Source organism: Notolepis coatsorum (genome assembly GCF_963971535.1).
Source record: "Notolepis coatsorum genome assembly, chromosome: 19".
NCBI lineage: Eukaryota > Metazoa > Chordata > Actinopteri > Aulopiformes > Paralepididae > Notolepis > Notolepis coatsorum.
This window is the reverse complement of record NC_140183.1, coordinates 78,745,630-78,764,195: the sequence shown is the minus strand read 5'-3', so window position 1 is coordinate 78,764,195 and position 18,566 is coordinate 78,745,630. Positions and strand designations below refer to the sequence as shown.

The 18,566-nt window shown below is 42.9% G+C and overlaps 1 protein-coding gene across 2 annotated transcripts in view; it reads right to left on the bottom strand.

Moving 5' to 3' along the window:
- Positions 1-2,134: 2,134 nt before the first annotated feature.
- Positions 2,135-18,566, bottom strand: part of aplp1 (amyloid beta (A4) precursor-like protein 1) — a 159,732-nt gene continuing 143,300 nt past the window's right edge. Inside the window, exons 12-17 of one of the 2 annotated variants that reach the window (XM_084336351.1) lie at positions 8,174-8,341; positions 7,117-7,137; positions 6,900-6,967; positions 6,310-6,375; positions 4,029-4,172; positions 2,135-3,421 (exon numbers count right to left, since the gene is read on the bottom strand). In XM_084336351.1, coding sequence (XP_084192477.1) covers positions 3,320-3,421; positions 4,029-4,172; positions 6,310-6,375; positions 6,900-6,967; positions 7,117-7,137; positions 8,174-8,341 — 569 coding nt within the window. In that variant the 3' untranslated portion in view covers positions 2,135-3,319. The remainder of the gene's footprint in view (positions 3,422-4,028; positions 4,173-6,309; positions 6,376-6,899; positions 6,968-7,116; positions 7,138-8,173; positions 8,342-18,566) is intronic. The other variant, XM_084336352.1, reaches the window with a different exon arrangement.

The window sequence follows — 18,566 nt, the reverse complement described above, 5'->3', positions numbered from 1 at the left end:
ATTTGTAATTTTATTACACTATCAATTAGCTTGATCAGATTTCCATTTCTCAGATTGCTTGCAAATACAATTACACAACATAGGACAATTTGTCAAATTAAGACTGATAATCTGTCTGATCGTTTCTAGAGCGTGTCTTTGGTCAAGTCCTGAATGAAACTGAAAGTGGAACAGCTCTCCCTATGAAGCCATGAAGATCCCTTTTAAAATAAGTGTGATCTAAACCGGACAGACAGTACCAACGTGGACAGTTTAGTTGTCTTCTATTGGGCAACCCATACAAGAATGGAGTCAATTTGGTTGAAGTTGTGCTTAGCGCCACACCACGGTCAATATGTTGTAAGCCATCGGTATTATGCCTAGATTTTCACATTTCTGAACTTATTACAGGTGTCGACGTGTTCTTATACAAGCTCCTATAATTACAGTACAGCTAAAATGCATGACCCTCGATCCAATTGATTCTTACATATAAATAAAAAATACATAATTACATCCAAAACACAGCATTGTAAAAGGCAATAATGCAGCAATTAAAATCTCCATGACCATCTGTTTATATTCCATTAAGGGAGGGGATGGAGGCCAACAGAAAGAGGATAAGAGGACATACGTACAAACGTGAGTTGAGGAACTACATTATACACCATTCTAAGTCTGCTAACTGCTGGTAGGAAACCTTCAGTGGTTAACCCTTTCACTACCACACTACAGAAGGTCAACCTTTCACTACCACACTACAGAAGGTTAACCGTCTGTAGTGTGGTAGTGAACGGTTAACCTTCTGTAGTGTGGTTGTGAAAGGGTTAACCCTTTGTCGTGCGGCAGTGAAAGGGTTAACCTTCTGTATTGTCGCAGTGAAAGGGTTAACCCTTTGGTAGTGAAAGGGTTAAGGGGGGACATAGGCAAGCTTATTCTCATCTATGGTTTCAGTAGTATCAATACAAGATCAACTGACTTAAACTGTGAACATACGACATTTTTCATTCACTAACGAAGCTGTACAAATTATACAAGGGCGATCTCTGCTCTTTACCTATCGTAATGCAACCACGACCGGCGATTATTCCAGCTGAAAAAAAAAAAATAAAAATAAAAACACATACACTTTCAAAATATTAACTCAAAGATAGTCAAACTCCCCTTTTGCTCGTTTTTGGAAGCAAACGTTTATACCGAAAGAAGCACAGTGATGAGTGAAGCGAAACTCCCCCCGGAGGGATCGATGATAACTTAATGTTGAATAAAAAAACGTCCTCCAGTCGACGGTAAATGAAACGTGACGAATGCAGATTGGTGTTTGTGTTTGTAAAGTGACACTCCCAGCATTCTGAGAGAGAGGTGGACATCTGTCTTCTGTACACTGTGGAAAATATGGATGAATAAAAACAACTCCCCTCCGTGTGAACCTCCTCGACCAAAACCGTTCCATATTATTAGCGTCTGGTGAGAGGAAACCCACGTGAAATATGCGGTTAACAATCAGCCGGTAAAAAAGGGGGCAATCCCTTTTTATTTATATATTTTTTACTGTTATATTCAGTGTACGATATCGTTCATATTCGCGACAGGCTAGAGTGATCATTCAGTGGAAAGCTATCAATGAGTGACGTAGCTAAAAGGTAGCATCGGTGAAGAGTACTAACATTCGACATGGTTGAGTCTAAAAGATGTGAAGTTGACAGTAAACAGGAGCGGTTTGCTCTCGTCGTGTAAGAGCGCGGTCTGCGTCACGCGCTGTCGTCACGACGGCCGTAGCCTCTCCGTTTGCGCCCCCCGGCGAGCCCAACGCGACCTGACCACCAGCTCTCATACGCGCATAAAGAAAAATGTGATAACAAACCGGCAACTACAATAAGTAATGAGCAGGGCGTGCGGCGTGTAGCTTGTCTACTGTGTAGGCAGTACTTGACTACTCCTATGAGGTGTACAAGGGGGGAACGATGCGCTACTGAAAAGGAGATGGAGTCTCGACGTCTACCTAAAATACATTCAGTCAGAAGTTACTGTGTCATTGTCTTGTGCTGGTTTTTTTTTCTTTTCATTATTATTTTTTTTTTACAACAGTCCGTTTTCAATCAGCCATGTTAGGAAAAAATGTTCTCCCTCTCTGAACAGCACAAAGTACTAATCCTTTTTTTTTTTTTTTTTTTTTTTTTAATGTATTATTCCGTTACATCGATGCAAATTAATCGTAGAAATTTCGATCTAGCGGTACGTTTTTCTTAAGTTATTTACACTGTCCATTTTGACCTATGACATTCCTGTCTTCTCAAAAGCAATTAACAGGAGCAACACAAATACGGTAGCGTCATACACCAAACTGTCATGCTTTTGTTAAAATAACAGACATTCGATTACTTTGTTTACAGTTCTCTAGGTAGCGGTACGAGCAAAGTAAAGTCTATCTAACTTAACGGTCCGTTTGATTTGGTACATGTTATAAAATAATCTAAGGGGAGATTTCCAGAAGTCACGCATTGGGAAAGCCCCAGTGTTAGTTGTATCACTGACTTGTTTTTCCAGTATCAACTGGTTTTGTGTTTTAGGCCTGCCTTGGGTTTAATTTAAGCCAAACACACTAAAATGCCTCACATGCTGAAACTAACGTCCTCATTACCCGCAATTAATAGTAATTCTTAAGAGGCCTTTTGTCCATTATTAGCTAAAGGAGGTGGGCTTAATTTGGCAGCATTCTATAGTAATTCCCACGTTGCGACCAAAAGGGGCTTTTGATTTAGAGAAATGCACTGTAATTTGTCTAAGCCTTCATCCACACTCGTCTAAAACAGAGACATAGTTTCAGCCGTAGTACGATTTCAACAGAGAGCGTACGAATGGAAAAATAAACACAACAAAGTAGTATGCACCGTTCAACACCGAGTCAGTTTCTATTGAAGAGTAAGTCAGGCCACTGAAATGGAGTTCCAGTCTATGAATACAGGAGAGCAGACATCTCCCGATATTATCTAAGAGCTGGGGCACTGATAATGGACAGGACGAGCTCCCTGATTCTAAACCAGGAGAGACGGAGGGTGCAGTGGGTGAGGTGAGTGGGTATTATATATCTTTTGTAACAGGTTGACATTCTAGAAATGATGACGGGTCGTTGTTGGTCATTTACAGTGGGATTGGGATGTACAACCCCCCCCCCCCCCCCTCTTATTTGTTTGTCAAGTTATTCTATGGTTGCATTACCGTACATTTTAAATACATCATAGGGTAGTGTGGCTGGGACTGCCCCCTGGTGGAGGATCAAAGAAAGTGATTGGGCATGAGTCATGACCAGTAGGCTCACTTGGAAGTCACGCCCAGCGCCTCAGTTCATTTGTTCAAAGAATTTGTACGTGGGGTTTTCGTAGCCGTGGTTCTGCATTTTGTTGAGCTGCCTCTCCTCTGGAGTCAACATGGAATCAACCTGCTGTGAGATACAGAGGGTCAAGGACTGTTACACAACATTCTCAAGGGGTCTTGTGTCAACATGGAGTCAACCTGCTGTGAGATACAGAGGGTCAAGGACTGTTACACAACATTCTCAAGGGATAACATTTCTAATTTTAGTCGTTACATTGTGGGGGAAAGTTGCTACATTTGACCTCCAGTTGCCACTAAAATGGCTCGTTGGGACAGCATCAAAGTGGAACATGAACTATGCTAACTAATCAAGTTTCAAGTTTAGTTTTATTTGTCACATATAAGGTACATGTACATTACATTGAAATGCTTGGTTCTGTATGAGCCTCCTGAGATTGTGCTTCATAGAGTAAAAAAAAGTAAAAAGAATAAAGACCAAACACTATACAAAATGTACAATATATAAAACTAAAGTACAAAATGCAACAACATTTGCAAAAATGAGGTAGAGAGGTAGTGCAAATCGTTTTAGGGAAACGAATGAAACAAATGAAAATACTTTTCCCCCACAGTGATGTCAGTAAGAAGTATCTGGCATAGAAAACAGAATAAGCAAGTACATAGGGATAAACAGGCCAAATGCAACAGAGGTGGTCCGCTGCTTGGGTTCTTACCTCGACGATGCCGTGGCTGATGGTGCCGTATGGCTTCCTGCGCACCAGCAGCAGGCTGATCACCATCACCATGGCGATCGCCACGGCCACCACCAGCAACCCTACCATGGCGCCGCGGTTGAACGTCTCCAAGGCGTCAGGTTGCTAAATTGCAGGGGTGTAAAAAGTACCCAGAAATTATACTTAAGTGAAAGTATGGGTACCGTCTCCAAATCTTACTCAAGTAAAAGTCAGAGTATCTGGCTAAAAACACACAAGTAAAAGTAAAAAAGTTTCTACTTTTAAATGTACTTAAGTACTAAAAAGTAAAAGTAAAAACTTTTTTTTAAGTACTAAAAAGTAAAAGTAAAAACGTCATCACTCGTACTATCGTTTGTGGCCATCTTCTGTAGCTTGTCACTCTGACAAGGTGTTTATTCAAAGATCCCAGCTTTCTAGTCTTACACAAGCCCCAATCAGCATGGGTATGGGCGGGTTCATTTTCCATTGATGGGGATTTTATTGGCTGTTTTGTGCGGCCGCAGGATTAATGACGTTAACGTTAGTTCGGCCAGAGAAACAAATATACGAATAAAAATGGTTGGACCTGCGAGATTTATACTTTGTAGGGCTGCATTTTAAATGTAAGGAGTTAAAAAGTATGTATTTTTTCCTCTGAAATGTAATTGAGTAAAAGTACAAGTATACAAACTTGTAAAAAGTACAAATCCCCCAAAACAGTACTTAAAGGCCAACTTGCAGGTTGTATTTTTGTTCAATAAACAATGTGGACTAGGCCAACGGTGACTTTCATGAAGAAGAAAAAAAAATATTGAAATTGACCCAGTTTTAGCGTTTTTATCAAACATTTTGTCTGCCCAACACAATCACCGCGCACGTGGATATTTTAATCAATGGTTCATAACGTGCACGTGTAATCTAAATGATGTCATGGCAGGCGCAGGGCACCTGAGAGTCACACACACAGAGAGTCTGAGAGTCACACACAGCTAGTGGCAGGCAGAGAGCCTTGCTACTACTAGCCGAGGAGTAATGAATGAAAATGTATCTGTTTCACCTAACAACACTATTGCTCCGTGATCATAGCCATCCATCTCTAAAGCTAACCACCATTTGTAAAAGCCACAACCATGTTACCATATTTGTACTATGAAAATGAAAATCATTGTGTCGTTGTACATATTGTGTATACACCGTTAGAAGCTAGCTAAGTTAGCTAACGTAGCTTAGCTTAGCTTGGTAGCCGAAACTCATAACATCACCCGATTTAAAATGGTTCTCTCCTCTTTGTATACCTTTATCATCACAAGTATTCTGCCAAGGAACTTATGGACACGACAATAGTAGTAGTTATAAGGTGTTTGAGCTTGTAGCGTTAGTTAGCTCATAGCTATCGTCACTGATGCACCGAGTGCAGCTAAAGGGGCTACTATCGTATCAACATGCCGGGGCGCATAGCTTGCTAGCCGGCAGGATGTGTGTGCAGCAGTGCTTTGCCTCACAGGTCTGAGAAGAGGACCTACACATTTTACTCGTTCCCAAAATTCTTTTACATGCACGACAGTAGACATAATGCTAACGTTAGCGGGGTAACGTTAGCCAGAGCCATTATAGCCAGCTTGGTACTATGACCCGGGGATAAGGCGACAGCCCACAGACCAGTAGCGCTGCTGTACTGAACAACAGGCTGCCTAGTGGTAAATGTAGTTCTTTTTTTACGACATTAAAAACATTATAACTACCTTGTTTCAACCAGTTGTAGCTGGTCCATCAAAGTCTCCCGACGATTAAACCCATTTGCGTCTTGTAAGGCGTCCATTTGGATCAAGGAAATAGCTTTCTGCACTTGTCAAAACTCCTTGTAGTGGATCAGAAGTAGGGGAAAGATACCCGATGTGACGTCATGGCCCTGATAAGCTTTTTTGATTCGCGCGTGCATGTTATTCGTGCGTGGACCTTTTTACCCCTTTCGGAGTGGCATTTCCGGCGTCAAATGGATTTTTTTTTTAATTAAATTAGATACCAATGATGTAAACTACCCATAATTGAAGAGTAGGGTTTAACCTGCAAGTTGGGCTTTAAGTATTGTAACAAAGTACAATTACTCAAGTACTTTGCACCCCTGCTAAAGGGGCAGTCAGAAGGGGAACCACCATTGAAGAGGAGGAAGAGAGCAGGAAATAATCATCACGCTCAATTCAATGCATGTGCGGTCCTCCCCGAATCGTGAAACAGACTTGCCGTCCAGACGGATGATGAATTATATATAAACCACACTTACCAGTTCATCTCTCTGGATCCCAGGAGACTTATAGACCACCTGCTTGAGCTCCACAGAGGTGTTGATCTATGACGGGGGGGGGGGGGGGGGGGACGGACGGACAATGGACAGGGAATGTTTGTGAATATATATCTTTTTATCTACTTTTTCTCCCAGGCCGGTTGCAATGTGGACGAAGCCTTGCATCACGTGTCCCCTCCGGTACACGAGGAGGCAGCCGTCGCATCTTTTCACCTGCACAGCGCGATCTCTCTGTGTGGGAGGGACACGCCGCCCCCGTTGCTTCCTGATTCTGCTGCGCAGGCGCACCAACCGACCTGTAGGAGTCGCTGTCCACAACGTCCGATCCCCATCCACCAGCTTTCCACCCCTAACACTGCCAATTGTGTTAGTATGAACGACCAGCCAAGCTGGTAGCAATGCCGAGAGCTGGGCTCGAACCCAGCATCTCCTGCATTAGTGGCGAGCGCCTTGCCCACTGCGCCACTTAGCCGCCCTATGTTTGTGAATATTAAAGATAACACAGATAGACTGTTTATAATTGTATACAATCGTCTCTGAATAACCTTTTTGATGATTCATCATCTTACCTTTTCCTCATATTCATACGTAGGACCTCTCTCAGATGTGGTGTAATCATATTCATCTACTGCTGAGACTGAGGGCAGAGGCAGAAAAGAGACAGATGTTCAGGTACAGCCAGCACTCTCAAGCAGTAAGCAAGGGAGCAAGGACTTGTTGTGGTCGTTTAGGTACTAGATCACAGAAGCTCATATCATGGCATAAACAGCAGACGGTCAAGCTTACCTTTCTTATTAGGCTGTGGGTCTTTGGAGAGAAGAGTGAAGAAAGACATGTTAACAGGCTGCATGAAGTAGTAACATGCAGCAGCTTACAAATGCATTGGTGGGATTATGTACAGTATGATGTGTGAAATATGCTGTCACATGTCAGGTTTTGTTGTGTGTATGTGCGTGTGTGTGTGTGTGTGTGTGTGTGTGTGTGTGTGTGTGTGTGTGTGTGTGTGTGTGGGTGTCCTGGTTTATGTCACGGGCAGTTGTTTATTTAAGTGGATATAAATAAATTTACTCAAGCGTGTGTGTGTGTGTGTGTGCATGTCTTGGCTATGTTTGCAAGTTAATGGCCTTGACAATCTTGGACATTTTCATAAACTTGCTGATAACTTCCAAAGAAAGAGGCCAAATCATTTGTAAGATTCTGTTGAGTTCTTGTGTGACGGAGACAACATCCTGAATATTTTGATGGATTGAATAAAATAATTCAAAATGTGTGTGTATGTATGTATGTACTAGGGCTGTCCCCGACTAAGGATTTGGATAGTCGACTATGATAGGCCAACATTTTCCATTAGTCGACTAAAAAAATAATAAATAATAAATAAGTATAATATATATATATTTTGTTCATTCCATTTGGGCTGTGGGGGGTGCTTAATGTCTGAAGGAGTCGACTGAAGGCTTCTTGTCCTCTGCAAAAGCATGCAATTGGTCCACTGATGGATACATCTTGATATTTGTCTAGTCTAGTGTGTTCATTAGATGGGTGAAATCCTCTTTCAGTGCCTCTGTGCCTGTTTTCTTAGGCAGTTAGCCTCTGGTATGCGTGCCATTAGCGTTAGCCACGCTTCTAGGCCTCTTTTCTTTTGGAAAGAATGATAAAAAAAATATATATATATATTTAAAAAATGTTACAATTGTTTTTCTTTTTGTATTCGACTAAGATGTTGGCAGTCGACTACGGCTCGTTTCGACCGATTAGTCGACTAATCGACTAATAGGGGTCAGCCCTAGTGTGTGTGTGTGTGTGTGTGTGTGTGTGTGTGTGTGTGTGTGTGTGTGTGTACCAATGCGCGGAGGGTATGGCCGATTCTGGAAAGCTCTCTCCTCCTCCTCCTCGTCATCTTTCTCTTCCTCACTCTCGGCCGGCAGGAGCTCCTCGGTGGTGCGCGTCTCCGAGAAGGAGGTGGTCATGAGCTCACTGATGTCCCCTCGCTCTGCCTTCACCAGCTCCTCTGCAGGAGCACAGAGAGGAAGAGGAACACACAACGTCAACACAAAGAGAAGGAGGTGGTCATGGGCTCACTGATGTCTCCTCGCTCTGCCTTCACCAGCTCCTCTGCAGGAGCACAGAGAGGAAGAGGAACACACAACGTCAACACAAAGAGAAGGAGGTGGTCATGGGCTCACTGATGTCTCCTCGCTCTGCCTTCACCAGCTCCTCTGCAGGAGCACAGAGAGGAAGAGGAACACACAACGTCAACACAAAGAGAAGGAGGTGGTCATGAGCTCACTGATGTCTCCTCGCTCTGCCTTCACCAGCTCCTCTGCAGGAGCACAGAGAGGAAGAGGAACACACAACGCCAACACAAAGAGAAGGAGGTGGTCATGAGCTCACTGATGTCTCCTCGCTCTGCCTTCACCAGCTCCTCTGCAGGAGCACAGAGAGGAAGAGGAACACACAACGTCAACACAAAGAGAAGGAGGTGGTCATGAGCTCACTGATGTCTCCTCGCTCTGCCTTCACCAGCTCCTCTGCAGGAGCACAGAGAGGAAGAGGAACACACAACGTCAACACAAAGAGAAGGAATGAATGAATGACCTTTATTTATATAGCACCCTTCACAGCACGAATGCACAGGGTGCTTTACACTACAGGTTAACACTTTGATTGCCTAAGGCTAAATTCATGATATACCATAGGTTGCCAGCTCTATTTGTCTATGGAGAAGTTCCCCTTCTTTGCAGGGCTATAACTTTTTAAATTCTATTGCTAAATTGCCATTATTAGGGCCCATTCAATGTCCTATATGTATTGTTCAGGGTGTATGAACGTTAAACTTTTTCATTCACATATTCATACTAAAATATGATCTAAAGTATAAGTATGTTTTCATCTCTTTCTGCAGCTTTCTCCAGAACGTGATTTATAGCCCCAAATGCATTATATTGATGATCAAATACAGTTTGATAGCAATCGGCGCGATATAAAAAAATCCAACTGGACGGACTTCTGGAAGTTACTACACGTCATCTGATGTTGACCGGATGGGCGAGGGGGCGTTTATAATTCCGTGGGCAGCGTTATACCATTCATCTAATGTGGGTCAAATGTTCATCATAGCAGTTAGTGTCGAACACGGAAATATTACACACTAAAACTCACCCCAGTCTCCGTGGGCCGTTGGGCGATCAGCGTGGGGTAGACAGTTTTCCATTATGGGATGTAAAAATACCCGGTCCATTTCCATGTTGTATAATGGTATATACGTCCAAATCATGTTGTTTATCGAGTTATTGGCAACGGATCGCTATGTATTGTGTCAAGATGGAGTCGCGGGAGCTATAGAGAGTGGCCGGAAGTAATATGGGTGAACAGCACTTCAGCCACATCACTTCCTGTTGGGCGCTTCTGCCGATCGGCCACCAGATGGCGCTCTTGAACCGCTAGAGGATTGAGAGGAGCTCTGAACTGTGTGTGAAGGCTGCGGATGGAAAATATGATTCCGATCACAGATTTTTGAAATATTGATATCAAAGACGAGTTACGGCGTCTTCGGCAACTTGAGCATGGCGGGGAAGGACGCCTAAACTCGTCTTCTGGCAGTTAAAGTGTTAATATAAAAACACAATAAAAACAAAATCAGAAATAAATGACAATAGACAAACAGCAGTTAAAAACAGTGAAACCAGATAGAAAAAGTAGAATAAAAGAATTTGGATAAAATCATGAGTGAATCACTAATTAAAACAACACTATAGAACAGTGAGGACAAGAAAAAGGCGCCTATGTGTGATCAAAAGCCTGCCTGAACAAATGTGTTTTTAGTTGTTTTTTAAAAGAGTTCTCAGAGGGGGCAGTTCGCAGGTCCAGGGGGAGAGCGTTCCAGAGCCTTGGTGCTGTCACCTCGAAGGAGGTGGTCATGGGCTCACTGATAAACTTGTCATTTAAAGGAACACACCAACATTTTGGGAAATTAGCTTACCGTCTTCTCCAGAGAGAGACACGAAGATAGATACCAGTTTCCTCTCTGTGTGTTCAGTAGAAAGCTATCTGGCTGCATGTTAGCTTAGCTTAGCACAATGAATGGAAGCGGACATGACCGGTTAGCCTAGGCATTGTCCAACTAACACCTCTCCCGAAGGTCATGTCCGCTTCCATTCATTGTGCTATAGGCTAACATTCAGCCAGATAGCTTTCTACTGAACACACAGAGAGGAAACTTGTATCTATCTCAGCGGTTCTCAAACTACGGGTCGCAACCCAAAATGGGGCCGCGGGTAGGTGACAGTATTGGCAAAAAAAAAATAACTCAGATCGAGTTTTCCACCCGGCAGCTGTGTGTATTTGCCATGTCTCGCGACGCTCGCCCCTTCATCAATGGAGGCCGACACACGTATTCCAATACACATCTCACTACACCCCCCTGCGCATTTATAATCGCGGGAGGGGGGGGTCTGGTCTTTTGTGTGTAACCCAGACTCTCAATTGCTAGGTTTGTTGTCAGAAGCGGTGCTGGTTGGCCGCGATGAAATGGGCTCTGCCTCTGATCTCGCCTTGTTAACTCGGAGAAGAAGCGCAGATTTTCCTTGCAGACAAAAACAACACATTGGTAGAGAAATGTGCTGATAATGCGCTGGAAACTCCGTTAGTGGCACTCCAGGATAATCAGCAGAGATTTGGGGGTATTTACTCAGCTTGATGGCTTTTTGTAGGAACAGAATGCAGCCAGGAGGCGCTCAATGATCTTTCGTGTGACGAGCTACTGAAAGTCAAGTTCACTGGACACTGGACAGGCCCTCGCAAAGTTCTGGATATCAGTCCGGAACGAGTACCAAGTGTTGTGTAATGCTGCGCTGATAAAGCGTGTCCCCTTCGTATCAACATACCTCTGTGAGGGCGGATTTTCAGAGTAGAAGCGGATTTCCTTTTCTTCTGGCAACATATTTAGGCTAAATATGCCTCGTTTTATAAATGTGTATACAGAAACAATTGCATTGCCTTTGTTGATAATATTCATTAATTTAATTGATAACATAGTGCTGTAATTTCATTTTCTAAACAACGTGTGCTTTCATTTTGATATTCCTTATTTCCACGTTGAAATTATGCGATACATTAAGTGTGGGGTCGCCAAAAATAAAATGGGGTTGTGGTATAAAAAATGTTTGAGAACCCCTGATCTATCTTCTTGTCTCTTTCTGGAGAAGACGGTAAGCTAATTTCCCAAAATGTTGGCGTGTTCTTTTAAAACCCACATTTCATTTGGAGAGCTCACAAACACATTTTCCGGATGCCGCCCCAAGTCACTGCCCCATTCCTGGTCAACAGAGCAACCCGAGATTTCATATATAGGGGACGTCACAAATTTGTAGGTTATCTCTCTGATTTACTTCAGAATAGTCTCCGCTGCCCTAGCGCACAAAAATAACAATCAATATTTGTGAACATGAGCTACTAAACCAGAAACCAGAGAAGTAAGATTAAAACTTGTGATGTCATCAGGTATAGAGTCTGGAGCCCCTCTATTGACAATGAATGGGGGACTGATTTTGAAATGTATACCCAAAACGAGCTTTATTTATTAGTAGTGTTCTCAGCTTGAAGAATGGACCCATAATACTCAGAACATTTCCCTGGGTGCTCTCTGTGTCACCTAGAACATCTTTACCAATTCACTGTATGGAGCAGCATCAGACTTTATACCTCATCACATCACAGCTTTTACTTTTAGCACTTTTAATTTTTGGATTTAGGAGAAAGTTGTTCATGTTGCATCTGATTGGAACACCTTACAAAACACCCTTAAACTCACTGCCCTCACATCGCTCACTGCTTTTAAACAAAATCTGCAACAGATCACAACTGACTGTTGCACCTGCTGACTGCCTCCCAATCGCACGCATAGCCCTCAGACTCTTCTCTCCTCCCCTAAGCCCCCTCACCTACTGTACTTCACTCCTTCTCCTTTCTTCTCGCTCTCTCCCTCTGGTTCTCACTCTCCCTTTCTCCCTTTCCCTCTCTCTCTTTCATTCTCTCTCCCTTATTTATTGTAATTCTCCTTGTATACTATTGCTACTGTAATTAAATTTCTTTACTTGTATGCATGTTCATAACCTTGTTTTTGTTGCAGCCCCCCCCCCCCCCCCCCCCCTCTCCCTCAAAAGGCCTTTGCTTTTTGGTCAGGCTGCTTCTGTATATAATCATTTGTTCTTACTTGCTTGCCTGGGTAAAGAAAGGTTGATTTTCTTTTTTTTTATTTCTTTTTTTTACTTTCACTCATATTTTTTTGACTGTCTCAGACCATTGCAACGACATTAATCCTTAAATTGGGCATAGTTCCCCTTTAAAATGAGTGGCATTTCTCTTTATGTGTGTGCTCAATGTGGACTCACTGTAATGCTAACTCATCCATTCTACATTCACTGCACACAACATCCTCATGCACACACTCACTTTAAACATTCACCTTAAACATTTATTCACACTTTAAACCCATTTTAAACATTACACCATATTTTTTAAAGATACATTTTATCTATTTATTCCTACAAATCTGCACGACCTCTTCTACCTAATTTTTGCATTTAGTTTTGTATATTGTATATTTTGTATAGTGTTTGGTCTTTTCTCTTTTACTTTTTTACTGTATGAAGCATAATCTCAGGAGGGTCATACAGAACCAAGCATTTCACTGTAATGTACCTTATATGTGACAAATAAAACAAAACTTGAACTTGAAAACCTGAATGGACTGTGGCACAATGTGAATTTCAAACTGAACCACGTTTCCCCAAACAGACAAACCTTTCATGAATTCCAACCCGGTTGTCACATTGATGAACATTGCTGAAATTCTACAATGAGTTTGAATGTACTTTTTAATGTAATATAGTCCTGGAACACTATTAACCTATTATGTTAATAGTTTAATGTTTTTAAATCCACTTTTCATTGTCGGCAGTTTCCAGCTGCCACTTACTCTAGCTTTGAGCTGCAGCTCTTTGAATTGAATTCCTCCCCTCCCCTGCTGTGTGCGCCTGTGCGGTTGTCTATCGTCCACCGAAATACAATAAGAATTGTATCCAGGATTTTGAGAACTTTCTGTCTGAAATCATGGTGGCTTTCGATCATTTTCTAATCACTGGTGATATGAACATTCATGTTTGTTGTGAATCCAGTCCTTTGGTTAAAAGATTCTTGTCTCTAATTGAGTCCTTCAATCTCACTCAGTGGGTCTCTGGTCCAACACACGAAAAAGGACACACATTAGACCTAGTGCTGTCTCATGGTTTGAGTGTCTGTGTTAAAGAAATATGTGATGGTGCTTGTATTTCTGAGCATATGTCTGTTTTATTTTCTGCTGTTGTCAGTAGTTGCTATTCGTCCTCCTGCACACCGTTTTCGTGCTATAAACACAGACACTGCGCTGAAATTCCATACAGCTTCTAATGACTCTGTTGCACTTTTTAACTCCACTTGCACCAGCATCCTGGACTCTATCGCCCCATTGAGGAGCAAACACCCCAGGGCTCTTTCGGAACCATGGATAAATAACGCTATCCGTGTGCTCAGACACTCATGCAGGCGCGCTGAGAGAAAGTGGAAGAAGGATAAGTTGCATGTCTCGTTTGGGATTCTAAAGGACTGTCTAATGGAGTATCAGAGAGCCATGAAGGCTGCTAAAACTGAGTATATCTCCAATCTTATTTCTAAGAATATTAAAAAACCCAGGGTTCTATTTGATACTCTTGACTCTCTTGTAAACCCTCGTGATACTACCCCTGTTGTACCATCGCCTGCTCTCTGCAATGATTTTTTAAATGTCTTTGTTGATAAAATCTCGTCTCTTCGGTCTGCACCCCCTCTTGCTGCCCCCGACCCCTCGGTTCCATCTGTGTGCCCAGCTTTTGAGGAGTTTAAACCCATATCCTTGTCCTCGCTGTCCGATGTTGTTCATGAGTTGCGGCCCACAAACTGCCTCTCTGACAGTGTACCCTCTCGCCTTTTAAAAGAGGCTTTTGACTCAGTTGGCTCTTTTATTCTTGTTTTGGTACATGCTTGTTTTAGTTCAGGAATTTTTCCAACTTCTTTTAAACATGCTATAGTGCAGCCACTAATAAAAAAAAACCCAATTTGGACCCTTCTGTTCTCTTAAATTTTAGGCCCATCTCTCCCATACACTGGGAGAGTGTAACATGTGGAAGGTCACACTACCTCCCTCCAGATCCTTCCCTCGCTGTGCAGGCGCCCCGACCGAACTGTAGGAGTCGCTGTTTACAACGACCTGGGCCCACCCACTGGCTTCCCTCCCGCTGACTCTGCCAATCGAGCCAGTATGACGGCCGGCCAAGCCGGAGGCAACACTGACAGCCGGATTCGATACCAGTGTCTCTTGCGTTGGTGACGAGCGCTTAGTCCGCTGCGCCACCCAGCCGCCCTGAAACTGCCCTTTCTGTCCAAAGTGCTGGAGAAAGTAATCTCCATCCAGCTGCAATCTTTTCTAGAGACAAATGACATCTATGAGAAGTTTCAGTCGGGTTTTAGACCTCGTCATAGTACTGAGACTGCTCCTTTAAGAATGTTCAATGACGGCGGTTAGGTGGCCGAGCGGAGATTGCGTTCGTCACCAGCCCCGGAGCTGTGAGCTCGATTCGCCTGTTCGAATCCAGCTCACAGCTCCGGGGTTGTCACCGTCTGCACTGATACAATTGGCTGTATTAGAGGGTGGGAGAAGCTGGCGGGGTGGGTCCGGGTCGTTGTAAACAGCGACTCCTACAGTTCGGTCGGGGCGCCTGCTAAGCGCGGATTGGACGTGAGGGGGATAGTGTGGTCCTCCCACACGCTACGCCCTCTCAATGAGAATCCGCGCTGCCAGGTGAAAAGAAGCGGTGATTGGCTGGACGTGTGTCGGAGGAAGCACGTGGTAGCCTCCACTCTCCCAGATGATCTGACTGTGGGGGGTAAGTGCGCAGCGATCAGGAAGGGACTGGGAATTGGCATACGACTAACATTGGGATGGGAGAAAAATCGGAGGAAAATGGAGGGGGAAAAAGACAAAAAAAAAAAAAATAATGTTCAATGACCTTATTTTAACTGTGGACTCTGGGTGTGCTGCTATTATGGTAACACTGTATTTGACCGCTGCCTTTGATACGGTGGATCATAAGACCCTTTTATCCCGCCTAGAACAGTGTGTTGGTATCAGAGGTGCTGCCCTTATGTTAATTCAGTCGTACCTGACTGATAGGAGTTTCTCTGTTCATCTGGGTGAATTCTCCTCAAATGTGGTCCCTCTTACCTGTGGTGTTCCCCAAGGTTCCATCCTGGGTCCCTTGGTATTTTCTTTATATATGCTGCCTTTAGGTTCTATTCTACGCAAACATAATGTCTCTTTTCATTGCTATGCGGATGATGTCCAAATTTACCTTCCTCTGAAAGTAGAGTGCAAGGACTGTCTTGAACCTCTGCTGGCCGCTCTTGCCGACATTAAGATTTGGATGGATCTAAACATCCTAAATCTTAATGACGGCAAGACGGAGGTAATTGTGTTGGGAAACTCTGCTGGTGTTTTAGGGCCCCTCGATGCCAAAAAACAAAATTTTATAAAAAGCCTTGGTGTCACCTTTCACAGTGATCTGAAATTTGACAAACAGATTGGGTCTGTGGTAAAAGGCTCCTTTTTTCAACTGAGGCTCCTGACAAAGGTAAACCCCTACCTCTCTCCCAAAGACCTGGAGAGGGTCATCCATGCTTTTACAGTATATTGTCCAGGCTGGACTATTGTAATGCCCTGTATGTGGGTCTCGACCAGCTCTCCTTGCGATGCCTGCAGCTAGTGCAGACCGCTGCTGCATGCCTCTTGACTGGCACAAAGAGGCGTGAGCCTCTTGACTGGCTTCCCTGCACTGGCTCCCTGTTCATTTCAGAATTGATTTTAAAATACCGGTAGCTATGTTTGTGTTCAAGGCCTTAAATGGTCTGGCCCCTCAGTACCTAGCTGAACTCCTCCATCTTTGTACCCCTGCTAGAGCACTGAGGTCAGAAAATAAATTACTCTTAGATGTCCCGAGGTCTAGGCTAAAGACAAAAGGTGATCAAGCTTTTGTGGTGGCTGCCCTTAAAAATATGGAACAGTCTTCCACTGGAAATTAGGTCTGCCAAGACCCTACAAAATTTTAAAACACAACTGAAGACTCACCTGTTCTGAGGCTTGGTTAGCCAAACATCCCTGGTCATGTGGTGATTGTTTATTTAGTTTTTTAAAATGTATTATTGTAGTTTTTATGACTGTGTGTGTATACTGTATTTTGTATTTTCTTTTAGTATTTCTGTTTTTATATTGTACAGCACTTTGGTACAACTTCGGTTGATTTAAATGTGCTTTATAAATAAAGTTGACCTTAACCTATTAACCATTAACCCTTTAATCGCCAAGGACGACTTTAGACGTCATTCCTCGCCATGCGTAATCTGCCAATGACGTCGTACAGTGTCTTTGAGATCAATATTTCAAAAATCTGTCATGGCAATCATATTTCACCCACGGAGACTTGAGACTTGCTGTTGATCTCCTCTCAACTCTCCAACAGTTCAAGACCGCCATCTGGTGGCCGATCGGCGAATCGCCAAAACCGGAAGTGATGCGCCGGACGTGGTGCTCACCCATATTTCGTCCGGCCACTCGCTATCGCTAGCGGGACTCCAGCTTGATACACTGGATAGCGATCCGTTGCCAATAACTCGATAAACAACATGATTTGGACGTATATAGTATTATACAACCTGGAAATGGATCGCATATATCAACATCCCATAATAGCAAACTTTCTGCTCCACGCTGATCGCCCAACGCTACGAGGAAGCTGCGGTGAGTTTCAGCGTGTTTGATTATTATTAAACATACACACTGCTCCGATCAACATATCACCCATACTAAATAAATTATTTAACGTCGGCCACGGACTTATAACCCCCCCCCCCCTCCGGTCACCAGCAGATGATGAGGCATGACGTGTAGGACCTTGTACAATTGAAATTTTTTATCTGACGTCAATTGGTATCAAACTACATTTGATTTACATTTGAACTATTATGTATTTAGGGCTATAACTCACGTTCTGCAGAATGCTGCAGAAAACGATAAAAACATATTTAGACCGTATTTTAGTATGAATATGTGAATGAAAAAGTAGAACGTTGCTACATCCTAAACGATGGATACTTGACGTTGAATGGGCCATAGTAATGTCAATTTAGCAATACAATTTAAAAAGTTATAGCCCTGCAAATAGACAAATAGAGCTGGCAGAGGACGGTATAAGAATGGATATAAGCGTGGCAGAGAAAGGGTTAACTATACTTTAAACTTTTTTTTATAATTTTTTTTATACTTGTGACAAAGTGTATGCAGTAGGCGAGACATATGGTTCCCTGGGGCAGCTATTCTGCTCTGCAGAAGCTAACCGTAGTAACTACAATTATGTGAAATTGAACTTCTCAATATTTGTTTTATCTTTTGAATAAAAAATTATAATATAAAAAAAAAGATCTAACCCTAACTAACCTTACTGTCATGCACTTGTCCTAATATACTAACCTACACTGTAGCACTCAACAATTTGATGAACATTGTTACTCAGCTGATAGAGTTGTGCCCTTCCTGATGACTTGTCGTACAGAACTTGTAAGTCGCTTTGGATAAAAGCGTTCAGCTAAATGACTGTGAATGAATGTGAATCTTGTGACAAGGTTCAGAGTTCAATCTATACTAGCCAGTGGTATAACTAATAAGAGTATGTATAGGATATATACAGATATAGATAAGGTATAGTGTGTGTACAGAGTGGTATATAAACAGGTATATAAGCAGATTATTCATACAAGTATAGATAAATGTATATACGGTATACAGTGTTATTGTAAATGGCTATCATACAGTGTTATATGGATAGACTGTGAGTTGAGGTAGGTAGTTGAAGGCATTGAAGACAGTAGATAAGTATTGATTGAGTATACTGCCCTGCAGAAGCTAACCACAGTAACGGAGGGTTATGTATATAACCTAGTTCTATGAGTTAAATGGTGCGCTCAGCACCTGTTCTGTACTGTACTTCACTTCGTGCACGTGCACTGAATAAAAAATTCCACCATGTACCTCCCAACATCCGTCTGACCACACCCCCTTCCGCGTACCTTCATAAGCAGGTGTGTGGTCACCTACTCGCCTCCTTCCCAAA